The sequence below is a fragment of the Rhodamnia argentea genome, chromosome 9 (assembly GCF_020921035.1).
Source record: "Rhodamnia argentea isolate NSW1041297 chromosome 9, ASM2092103v1, whole genome shotgun sequence".
NCBI classification, from domain to species: Eukaryota; Viridiplantae; Streptophyta; class Magnoliopsida; order Myrtales; family Myrtaceae; genus Rhodamnia; species Rhodamnia argentea.
This window is the reverse complement of record NC_063158.1, coordinates 14,951,987-14,964,799: the sequence shown is the minus strand read 5'-3', so window position 1 is coordinate 14,964,799 and position 12,813 is coordinate 14,951,987. Positions and strand designations below refer to the sequence as shown.

The following is a 12,813-nucleotide window of genomic DNA, read 5'->3' as shown; positions in this document are numbered from 1 at the left end:
GATACTGTTGTGAGATCACCAAAAGGGAGCCCAAGTCCGAGCCCGTCAACATATCTAGTTTGACCCAATTTCACTCAAAAGCTTAAGCCAATGAGTTATGGGTCAATGAGTTACGGGTCAACTACGTCACATCAATTATCCGATGTGAGACATCTCTATCATAACTCACACGTACATCCTAACAATCTCCCATTTACATGTGAGCTTAAGTATTGGGTTTGCACCTCTTTAATCCAAGTATCTTTCCGCACCGGTTTATCTCAACTTGAATCTCTATCAACGCTCATCGGGCCCACATCGTTACACCACTTCTGCACCAACTTATCTCAACTTGAATCTCCATCAACGCCCATTGGGCTCGCATCGTTACACCACTTCCACACCAACTTATCTCAACTTGAATCTCCATCAACGCCCATTGGGCGGGCATTGCTACACCGCAATGCCAACCGGCCCGAAAACCGCGTTGGCCACCCGATTTCTTTCTTGAGATATTCACCAAGCATCGATACATATTGGGAGTGAGCTACCAATCAACCATCGGCTATAATACCATTAGTTAGGAGTGCGCAGCAGAAGTTTGATACATTTACCCGAGGAGATTATCAATAGAGAGCCCAAGTCCGAGCCTGTCAATATATTTAACTGGACCCACCTTCACTCAAAAGGTTAAGTCATTGAGTTATGGGTCAACTAAGATATATTAACCGCTCCACACTACATCAATTATCCGATGTGGGACTTCTCTAACACAACTCACACGTGCATCTTAACAGACACAATGTTGAAATGTAATCGAAGGCACTAGACAAGGTAGGACACAATGCCGGAATTTAATTGGCAACACTGGACGGTAGATGGATGTCGGAATCTAATCAATGACACCAACCCGGGATAAGAAACTTGCCGTAATTGAATTTACGACAGGAATTTGAACTATAGCTAGGCTAAACCGAGTATTGAAATGAAAGATAAAATACTTGTTGTGTTGATTTGTGGGGGGTCCTTGTTGGGTGACTCATAGTCTTTATAGAGGTGTTTTAGCAATTGTCGATCGGTTACCATTTCTGGCTTTCCACATCCCGCTCCGGTTTCAGCACGTTCTCCTATCCTTCGATGGTATATCATCGATAGTTTCTTGTTTTACACACCATTCCCTCTATACTTTTGAGGATTGCCGCCCATTTTCTGCAACCGCTTTAATCGTCGTCTCTTTCGCTTGTCTGTCTTTCATTGAGACCCATCCTTGACACGTGGCGTCCTCACGATCAATCAGACTCTGATTTCGGTGCTCTCAACCGTAGCCGATCACAACTTCTCCACATACCTGTCACATGACTCCTCGGGTAATTTTAGGTGTCAACACTTACCTTTAGCTACTATTGTCTCCACGGTTGTGAATCGGGAGGTCTAGGCGAGTCTACCAACAACACCTCCTTGTTGTTTTGAAATTCATCGGTGATGGTACATCGATGTGCGTTCCTTTCAATTGCTAATATTGCGGTTGAGACTGGTTTTGACTCCTCGGGTAATTTTAGGTGTCAACACTTACTTATAGCTACCGTTGTCTCCACAGTTGTTAATCGGGAGGTCCAGGCGAGTCTACCAACAACACCTCCTTGCTGTTTTGAAATTCATCGGTGATGGTACATTGATGTGTGTTCCTTTCAATTGCTAATATTGCGGTCGGGACTGGTTTTGAAATGTTCTATGTTGATTTGTTGGGTGTAAGCGTAGCAAAGGGAAAATCATGAACTTGGCATTCGGTTTGAATGTATTAGAATATGTCTCGAGTTTAAGCCTGCGAATGAAACTTGATCTAAGATGAATTTTAATTGATGTGGATATTCAAAGTATTTAGGAAAGAAATATACTCTTTGCTATTGAAGTCGGTAAAGGCAGAAAAAAAGAAATAGAAAAGGAGATTAAAATTCAAATATCCATTATCCCGATCAACAAGGTAAAAGTCCAAGCTACAATTGGTTGACCGTATCCCATGAATTTCCTATCCAAGTGGAAGTCGGTCTCATTATCCTTTTGGGCAAAATATATATAGCTGCGGGTCTTGGCCATTGTGGAAGGCGTGCAATACATGTATTGATTGAAGCCCTATCTGTTCGTCGAGTGCTTGTCAAGGGTTTTCTTTGTAGATTTTATTTGCAGAATTACATCAATAATTCAAGTATCAAAACCGATTAAATCTTGAGGTTAGATTTGTGTAATTACTTTGTGAGATTGAGAGATTATTTCACAAGAAATCGGGGGCGAAGCACTTGTGGGTTATTTGATGTAATTGGGACTTGAAAAACACCGAGAGTGTTTGAGTAATTCGAATGTGGAATGTAATATCCGTTTATCGCTTAATCTTTAGTGAAATTCGTTGTTGCTCTTCCCGTGGACGTAGATCTTTACGATCGAACCATGTTCATCTGGTGTCCAATTTATTTTATTATTTTGTCTATTTATCATTCGATCGCTTGTTCTACGTAATAGAATAATTTTATATTGTAATTTGCTCATGTCGGTTGGATTGGGTTAATCGTAGTCAACTTAGGTACAATCTGTTGGTGCTTGACCTTAGGGTCCACTCCATGTCATATCATACTATGAATTGCGCAAATTAATGTCCCCGATAATAAAAGTATGATGATCCGACTTTCCTTGATTTGATTGCATATGAGTTTGGGTCCATACTACTGTTTATTGCTAATTCTCGATGTTCCTTGAGCTTTCGTCATCATACAATACCACGAGCAAACATTAGACAAATCCAACGACGAAGTCAGCCATGCTTTCACTACCTGGTCGATCCATCTGCCGTAAGCCATCATGAAGCACCCCCGGTCGAGCCATCTTAATCCGTAGTAACCTATTGCGGGACGTAAGGAGTCCTCCGTCAAGCTGTCCATCGGTAAGTGATCCCGATTCGTCGGTTTATGTTCGGAAACCATATCGGCACGACATCACAAATTAGATTAGTTATTTTATCAAAAATTGATTTGTTGATATTGTTGCTTGATTTGAATATATCTCATATCCTGAACATATCTTTTTCGAATAAAAAAACCTAAATCTAAATTAGGAAAATTGCTTTACTAATCGGCAACGTTAATGTTAAGTTGGACATATCCTACCCGTCGCTATTCGAGTACGATCCTCCAACTTAGTAAAAATGAAAGTTAGCCAATTCGATCGATTGCCATTTAGATCCGATTTGCTATCTTTATAAGCCGATTTTAGATTTTGGTATCTTAATTTTCGAAAAAATTGAAAAGGGATGGATAGTCATGATCTTGTTTAGGGCTTTTTCTTATCCTGATTGGAATTTTGTTGATTGATATTATCTTGATTTTTTTTTTTTTGGTAAGGATGATATTATCTTGATTTGATTTTCCATATATTGAAAACTCCTAAAAACATTTAGCAAGTTAAGGTTTCTTAGAAACCCTATCTAATTAAAAGTTTAGGAAGGTAAAGTTTCTTAGAAAACCTCATTTCATTGGAAAATTGGGAATAAAAGTCAAGATAATGAAATCTGAATGCACATCTTATATGGCCCAAACAAAAAATTCAAAAAGAAAGAGCATGAACTCAACTAATGTCATCCATGCATTATCTCATTGCATATCTCGTGTGTTTTGCATTATCTTGTGCATATTTTCCATATCTCATGCATATTCACATTTCATGTCATGTTTTTATCTCCTATCATCTATGCATATCTTGCATATCCTATGTGTATCATATCTTTTGCCTATCATTTTTTTAGAAAAGATATCATCTGAACATCATGATGTAATATTGTTTTTTGAAAATCTACATCATGCATATCACATGTTGCATTTCATATAGGCTAGGCGCAAATTCATATCATGCATATCATATTTATTTGCATATTTCCTTGTCTTACATTTTTATGTCATGTTTCAACACGTCATAGTCATTCTCATGTTTACATATTCATTCTACGATGTCGCATTTTTGCATGTCATATTTTCGAATACCACATGTTTGCATAATTACATATCATAACTTACCACGTCATCATGTCATATTCACTTTGTCATTATGCCATGTCATTCGCGCATCATGTAGAAATCATGTCTAGCTTTATTCACCCTAGGTTAATTAATTTGCATGATAAGGTCATATAGTTAAAATCGCATGTTACTTAGATTAGATATAGTTTTCACATGCATATTAGCTTAATTGGTCCCAAAGTTGTCCACTTGACGTTCATATTATTCATGTCATTAGAATAGGTCATATAATAAGTCATTTTGCATGCTTTAATTTAATTAATTAATCCTTGCATATAGGGTAATTTGACTTTTAATTTTGTGTATCTTGCATTACATCCCTTTATTTAGTCATCTATTCATGTCATCACACTCGTTTGTTTATTCATTTTTGTTTTTATCCAAAAAGCGAAAACCCCCAAATCACTTCATCTCTTGAGCTTTAAAATGAATTCAATCAAGTTGCCAAACTTAGGAATTTCATAAGATTTAATAATCGAAAGAGCATTAATTTTATTTAACTAGTGTAATCAAGTCCCCAAACTTAGAAGTTCTAGTTCGTAGAAATAAAATAGTTTCTCCCGCTATTTTATTTAGATTTCCAATCAACCTATAAAAAATTATTAGTGGTGGCTCCAAATCTTAATTCATCTAAGGAAACCAAAGTTGCAATTTGGTAAGACTTGAGAGAGTTGTATTAGGTTAGTAGAATAATTAATCCAATAATCCATTAGCTTAAAAAAATCGATTTTTTTAGGTCGCTACGAGACTTCTATTTGAGAAAATAATGGCATTTTGGGTCTTTTTTCTGAAAATTTTCCAAAAAAATTGGAGGCTCCCTACGCCGCCAGGAAAATAATAAAACAAAAAAAAGGCTAATATGGAGATGCCATGATACATGCCAGTGCCTCTAGGATATGCACTGGGCCTCAGTGCCAGGTGGGCTATCTCTTACTTCTGTCTTGGTAAAAAGAAAAAAGAAAAAGAAATACTATACATATACCTCATAATTAAGTGTAGAAGGGCCAACCACATGATGACACGTAGTAAATCGCGGTGCAAACTCGGGTCTCTCTCTTTTCGAAGCCCACTTAGGTTGCGTTTAGTTCGATTTTGGAAATGAGCTTTGGAGAAATGTAAAGACCCTTAGCCTAATGGGCTTTGAAGAAACGCAAATTGAGTTCGGTAAAAAAATTCGTTGTAAAATAACTTTGAGGAAGGTAGGGTGTGGCAAAAAAGAAAATTGCAAGGGCCTTGGCTATAAATTTTTTATTACAAAAAATCAAACCATCTGGCGAAGGGCTTAGGTAGTCGGCAAGGCCGCCCGTGGTCATGCGACCCCAAGCATCTCACGACCTTGTCGGCCTTTTGCCAGACCCTCACCGATACCCTTGCTCAAGAAGATGAACAATAGATATAGGGTTTTAATTTTTTAAAAGGGATAAAATTGAAATTTCAATAAGATTTTGATGACAAAATAAACAATTGACTGATTTTCATTGATTGAGCTTTTAGCATTCCAAAAATACTGAAGCTTCAAACTCCACTTTCTCCAATGTGCCGGTTGGCTGGATGTGCTTTTAGTATAAAATTAGCCCGATCCAAACATTTTGGGCCTGTTCAGTTTGGGTTGAGCGAAGCCCTAGAAAAGTGGAAAACACAAAGGAAAGCTCCACAAATGAAATTGAGCAGACATCAAATTTACAACACAAATCACAAATCAAGGACAATCCAAACACCAAAATCACCACTTCAGCGTTTGCAAAATTATCCGTAAATGCCAAAGCTAAGGACAAATTGGCGATGATCCAAACAAGAATCACCTTGAACTAGGCCTGGCAAGTTGTGACGGTAAGTTTTGACTTTGGAATGAGAGGGCAACTTGGTGACCCTCATCAATTGTGGACATTTTGGTCGACCTTGACTTTTGGGAGTTGAATTTGACAGTTTGACTTTTTAGGCCCAACTTTGACTTTTTTAAATCAAAATTTGACGTGACAACAATTACCGTTGAGATTAACCGGTCGACATGTAGGATTTAACATAAAGCATTCTACCTGTCCTTGTCATATCTATTACGCTTCAAGGACTTGATTCCTCTATTGCAATTTTTGTACCAGCTTGGTCCGTCAAATGTTTCGGTTGGATCGAGTTTGGGTCGGGTTGAAAATGGTCCAACCTATAATAATCAATTCAATATGTACTGACCCATTTTCATACAATATAAATTCAATGACTTATAACCGATCCGACCACATATTATCAAAACACATTAATAATTGACTCAGAAGAACCCATATCCACCCATTTAACCAACTTTAAGCTCTTCACGTGTATATTTACTTGGATAAAAACTTCACATTAAATTAAAAAATAAAATATTAGTAAATAAAATAAAGAACGTAAAGAACATATAAATTGAAATATTAGAGAATTAGTTTATTTAAACGTTCCTTTATCAACGTCTAATAATAGAGTTTTATTTAATATCAAATTTCATTAAACAACGGTCGATTTCTCTTCATTGCCCCTTGATCCCACTCGGTTGTTTTACGTAATTTCAGAGAAGTGAAGACCACACCTTAAGGGCAATTTTGTCCAACCATAGAAATTTCTCTCTCTCTTCCCTTGTTGACGACGACTCTCTGTGCTTCCACTGGACGGGGAAGACGACAGCGATGATAAAATCACCATCAAGTTTGTTCAAACCAGCATGATAAGCTTAATCGCAGCATGTCCATTACTCCGTAACTATCCGATCAATCACATTCAAGCATCTCGGTAATTCCTTCATATCCTCTCTCCCGAAATTAAGCCCTCGTTCCTGATAGGAGCTTCGCAATCACGGCTTCCGCCGGCGAAAACTTCGTCAAGGGCTCCGTTCGCTCCAACTATGTTGCCGTCATCACTCCTGACCGCCCTGAAGCCCTCGGCAAAGAAGAAGAAGTAAACGACAACGAACTCCAAGCAAAATGAAGCGACCCTAATTTGACTTGGCTCACTAAATTTGAGTTGCTCATATCAAATTTGGCTCACTAAACTTGGGTTAAAATATGGGTCACTAATGAAAAAATAAAATAAACGAGTTACTCATACCAAACTTGGCTCCCTAAGTTTGAGCCACATTTTGCCAGCCCCTAGAATCATCATAGCTATCGTCTTACAAAGAATTTATTCCCAAAGCCCCGCAAGATTAGTAGATGTTTTTGTCAAGTTCGCTGTAAAGCACGATATCTCATTTCGTTGGTCTCTCAAGGGAATTTCTTGGCTTGATTCCCTTAAAAAAACATAAATTTTAGGTCTAGTCTAAATAAGATCCTGAATTTTTTTTTTGTCAAGAAAAACACAAACTTTCACTATAGTCCTAAATTTGCTTCCGCATAAAAAAAGTGACACCAGTTTCTTTAAAGTTATCAAAGTTAAGGTCAGATATAGGTTCATTATCAAAACCCGTGTCTTCATCGATACCTCTCACATTCCTATGGCATATAAACATCACATGACGTCGATAATTTTGAAGAAACTAGTGGCGACTTTTGAATACAGAGTAGATTTGGTACTCGAGCGAAAGTTCAGACAAAAGAAAAACTCGAAGCAGATTTTGGATTAGAGTTAAAATTGGATTTATATTGTTATTTTTAAGGAACAGACCCAGTTTTGATTTATTAAAAAAAAAGGGAACAGACCTAAAAATTTCACTAACGATCATCATCTGACTTTTGATATGTGAAAATAGAGAATATGTTTCACGTCAATTGCTGACGTGATGCGCGTTTTTTATCCATGTTTAATAATATGTTGATGTATGTCCGCTGAGTTGAAAAAGGCCAAAAAATAATTTTTTGTTTCTCTTTCTTCCTCCTTCACCTCGTTTCTCACCATCATCTGTCTTCCACGGCCATCGGCACCTTCAAGCTTCGTCTTGGCCAGCTCTTCCATGGCCGCCGGCACCGAGCGAGCCGTCGTTGCTCGCGGCCATGATGGCGACCTCAAGCAGCACGGCTCCAACAAGAAGAAGAAGAAATTTGAGAAGGTGGTTGGAAGCAGAAGGGGCCGAAGGCCAAATTCGTTTGAAACGAAGATCGGCTCAAGCAAAAGGACCATAATGTACTTGTAGACGAGACGGACTGTCGTCTGATCAATAGCAAGTACTGGGCTTCTGGCAGAAGCAAAATACATAAAAATAGAAACTTTTGAAATCGTCGAGATCTACAGCCGGTGGAGAATGACGAAAAGAAGAAGAGAATGATAAAGATCATCTTGTATTGCATGAATCAGCAATAGGAATACCAAAGCGAAAAATGGAAATCCGATGCCGGCATTCACATGAAGAAACAAGAGAGACCTATTCCCAACTCTCTGATTTGTTAGAATCATCATGAGATATTCAATCGACGTATTCTATGAAATCCGAGACATCACAACTCGACTGACGTCCTTAATGAACGCGCCTGCAGCTGCGTACTCTTCCAACCCCTTCTTGTCCACACCATCCCTCAGCAGCGGTGGAAGAAACAGCCAAGATGCGGTCACCATTACAAATGTCACGATCATTGGACCGGCCAAGGCCCTCGGCAACCGCCACTTCGCGCCATACTTCCTTTTCACCACCACCTCGACCACCAAACATGCCCCGTGGAACACAAAAAACCACGTGACCTCCCAAGTGGGCTTCACGCACCCCATGTAGAAGAATATCAGCTCGTGCATGAGCCCCGACACCAGGAAAGCGGCCATCACTGCCGGCAGTGCAGCCCACTTGGGCCCAACAACCGCTGACGCAGCACTGTGGACCGGTTTGTAGACGGTCGATCGCAGGATGTTGGTGACCATGAGGTTCCACCGCTTCCCCCAGAAGTCCTGAAGGGAAGACGACAGGTACGGCTCATGGAACTGCGGCTCCAGTTCCATCCCAAAGCCTACTCGAGCTGCGGCTTGTATGGAGGCTAAGATCAGCTCAAGCGCAAGGTATATGTGGCAGCAATAGAGGAACAAGATCACGTTCGGATGGAAGTGGTCGCCATAATCGTATAAATGTAATAGCATCAGAAAAAGCAAAGCTTTTGTGGGATAGTTCAGGGACAAGATAGCTTTCTGTCTAGTGTTTTCAGGATTTTGAGGAAGTGGTTTTATTTTACGATGGCCTTTGTGAGGTGGGTTTGTCTGATCTTCGGTGCTGTCTGTCCTCTGCGGTGATTCTCGAAGTGGGGTCTGTTGGATCTTGATGGGTAAGCAAGCAATGGCCAAGAAGCATGGAAGAGAGATGGATGGATCTGAAGATAGAGGCCCTTTGCCGAAGGCAAAGAGGAGGAGTTTGGAGTTGCCAAGCCAGGAAAGGATGAAGCCAGTTTGGCCGCTAAGATTCACTGTGGAGAGATTAAGAGGAAGATAAAGAAACAGAGCCACGACGGGTAGCATCGCTAAGAGTCTTTGAGTACCTTTTGGGATGGTCCTGCCAACTATGTAGCAGTAGCACATAGACATCAAAGCTGTGATGCATAACTTGGAGAAGTTGTAGATCTCTCCTTCCATTTTCTCCCCCACTCCCTCTCTCTCTCTCTCTCTCTCTCTCTCTCTCTCTCTCTCTCTGCCTTCCCTGTTCCTTAAATTTTCTGCTACTCTCTCCTTCGATCTTTTCACTGGACAGCCGACAGCAACAGAGGTTTTGCGCAATTTTGACAATCAAAAGGTTGACCAGAGAAGGCCAGTTGCGTCTTCAATAAGCAAAACCCTAGGAAGCTGCTTGCCTGCTTTTTATTTTCTGTTTATTGTCTTAGCGTGCCAAGCTGTACCTTCTTATTTTATTGAGGAATCTCACGGCATGTTCACTTTAGTAATGGCTTCTGTACTTTATTCAACTTATTGCCTCGTTCTTAGCTTTGCATAAGATGAACTGGGAAAAAAAATTTATTTTATTTTTACTGTTGAATCATGGGAACCTCAACTCAAGCATGCCATGTGCGGTTGCCCTTATTGTGCGGCCAAGGACACAGGAGAATTGTCAGACTAACGAAATGTTTTTCCTTTCCTTTGATAGTCTTCAGAAGAATAATAACATTGCTTATATGCTCTCTCTATCAGAAACTAAGGAACAAATTAAAATGCTCATTTGCTTGGATGACAACGATCATAGTACTTATTAAGACCAAGGGACTGAGAATACGCTCAAATTCCCCACTTACCAAAATACTAATTAAGGAACACAAGCTTCTTTCTTCAGACTTGTTTTCGTCATAACTTCGCACAAATATCTGTTCTTGAACTGTCTAGATGACCATCCACGACGAAACTGAAGATAAGTTTCACAGCAACGGGAATACATCAAGCATATCAACCTCGGAAACAAGCAAGATTAGGGACGTCTTTGATAGTGGGGACAGTTGGATTCCCGTCTTTTCGGATGTCAAATGTGTAGTTGATCTTCAGGTAATACTTGTTGTCATCATCAACAAACTGGAGATCAAATAGAAGCAGAAAGGAAATTGTTAAAAAAAATAAAAATAAAACAAGGGAATCTTTGGTGAGAGGATAACAAAAAGGGATTTCTTTTCACTAATCGATAAAGTTTGCGGAACACAAAAGCGAGCACTAATCATCCATGGTGGGCGCTAATAACCAAGTTTTTATTCCTTACAGATTGATCTTGTTGACGAACATACATGCAACTGTGTTGGGGCTTGGGAGTGTCAAGCAGTGATTCAGAAAAGCCAGTTTTTAGGTGTAGAAGGCCAATGTCAAGACTCTCCTCGATGACTAGATATCCGAATGGAGAAAGTTGATCGACTTGTTGTACAGTTCTTGAAGCTCCTTAACAAATACGCAATTTGAATTCCCTTCTCGCGGACGCGACTTTTGAATGTGAAGAATGTCTTCCATGTTCTCCGACTCTACCTTCTGCGAAACATCTGCTGCCATTACTGTTGAGAAAACCTTCCTCTGAATATCTTGATTATAACAAAACCATCCTTCTTAAGAAAGAATCTAGTTAATGCTTTGAAATACTTTGTAGGTATGACACGTGAATAAAAGTTTATATTATTCCAAATCTGATGTTCAACCTCAAGACGAAGTCGTCACATATTTGTTTTTGAGTGAGTGGAATCTTACTAATTAGATGGAGTGAGGTATCGCCTCCGAAGACTCAATCTTGAGAAGACTCATGTGACACATCAGCAAGGAATTTATTAAAGCTCAAAGTCATTGTCCTAGTCTGATCAAATTTAAAGTGTTTCTTCTATTTCTGAAGACCGCTTCTGAATTATATTCAGATTCTGCAATACCTTCTATCCAAATTCTGAAGACCCACGTTTGGCGGGTTTCCGGTTCGACCGTGTTAGTTATGGAAATCTGTAATATTTGATTGACAAGATTTTCTCAAACATAATGGGAGAATATATTCTATTGGATATTACTTTCCATGGAACAAGAAAGCTTTCATATTTGAATGAATTCTACTTATGGAAACTAAGGATTTATTTGTATGGGTGATCGAGTCTGAAGGGTTTAGACTCTACTCTAACGGCCATCAAATTTTCCTAGATGCAATCTCGTTCAATCAAGATTGATGGCGTCCAATCATCGATTGAAGAGCGACCTTTGAAGACCCATTCGGCAGCTAGTTTGGAGGTGAAGGAGTATAAAAGGGAGATCTATGGTGACCGACGAGAGAGAGATACATAACTTACAAATTCCAAAGTGCTTGAGTTATTTAGATTTATATACTTGTTCTTGAGAGCGAAATACTTATTCTTTGAGAGGTTATGTAAGGGTGAATTATGTGATATCACTTGTAACCTTTCAACGATTCATCTAATGAAATCCAATCAATCGGCTGTTAGCGTGAGAGAATAGACGTAACCTTATCTAAGTCAAACTACTATAAATTTCGTATGCAATTCTCTCTTACTCTAGACTCTCTTTATTGTCTGTAGATCATTGCACGTCTCGTTCTGAAACTGCTACTGAATATATTCAGATTCTGTTCTAACTTGTTTAAGTTCTGGAATTAATTTCAAAATTATTCAGAATCACCTATTCACCCCTCTAGGTGATATTGCCAGATACGACAATTACAGCTACTGCAGGTGAAGAATCACTAGTTTAGTCCTTGGGTCCTCCTAATTCGAGGGTGTTCGTCCCAGGAAGAAGCCGCGCATTGATGAAAAACTCTAGAGCCTTGCCTTTGATATGCGTTGCATTCATAGATGGAGAGAGGACCACCTCTGCAGCCGTTGGAGAACACTACAAGGTCCGACCCGGTCATGCATCCTTTTGTTTGGTTTTTGGCCCGACCTGAACCACTGGTAGCGGTCTCATTGCTGGTCACAGTAAACATGAGGAATGGAGCGGGTCGGATGGGTGCCTTAATATGTTTTGTTGTATAGTTATACAAATGAGTGCCTCTTGGTATATATTATCATTTATTCCAGTCCAACAATAGACTGTTTATTTAATATTATATTTGAGGTCTAAATTTTATAATAATATTCAACACAAGTTTTTAATTAGTTTTCTTGGATTGTTTATGTTATTGTATAGCGGGCCTCGGTATCATACATGTTAAAATACTAATCACTAGATATAACATCCAAGAAAATGCATATCATTTGCATTTAGTACCTTCATTGGGATGCATGGTGAAAGTGAAGTTTAAAGCGAGTTAAAATAGTCGATAAAGATTTGAGGACAAGGAGCGCGCAAGGAACATGCCATGTATCAACATTGTGACACTCCATGCACAGCAGACAGCTAACGAGTCGATGCCGTAGCATTGTCCCATGGTTATTGTAGAGAT

The 12,813-nt window shown here is 39.2% G+C and overlaps 1 protein-coding gene across 1 annotated transcript; it reads right to left on the bottom strand.

The window, feature by feature from the left end:
• Positions 1–8,315: 8,315 nt before the first annotated feature.
• Positions 8,316–9,761, bottom strand: LOC115728965 (acyl-CoA--sterol O-acyltransferase 1-like). The gene is made up of 2 exons (XM_048285308.1): positions 9,596–9,761; positions 8,316–9,559 (listed from the first exon to the last, which is right to left on the bottom strand). The coding sequence occupies exon 2, from the start codon at positions 9,549–9,551 to the stop codon at positions 8,421–8,423; it is 1,131 nt and encodes a 376-aa protein (XP_048141265.1). The 5' UTR covers positions 9,552–9,559; positions 9,596–9,761; the 3' UTR covers positions 8,316–8,420.
• Positions 9,762–12,813: the final 3,052 nt, after the last annotated feature.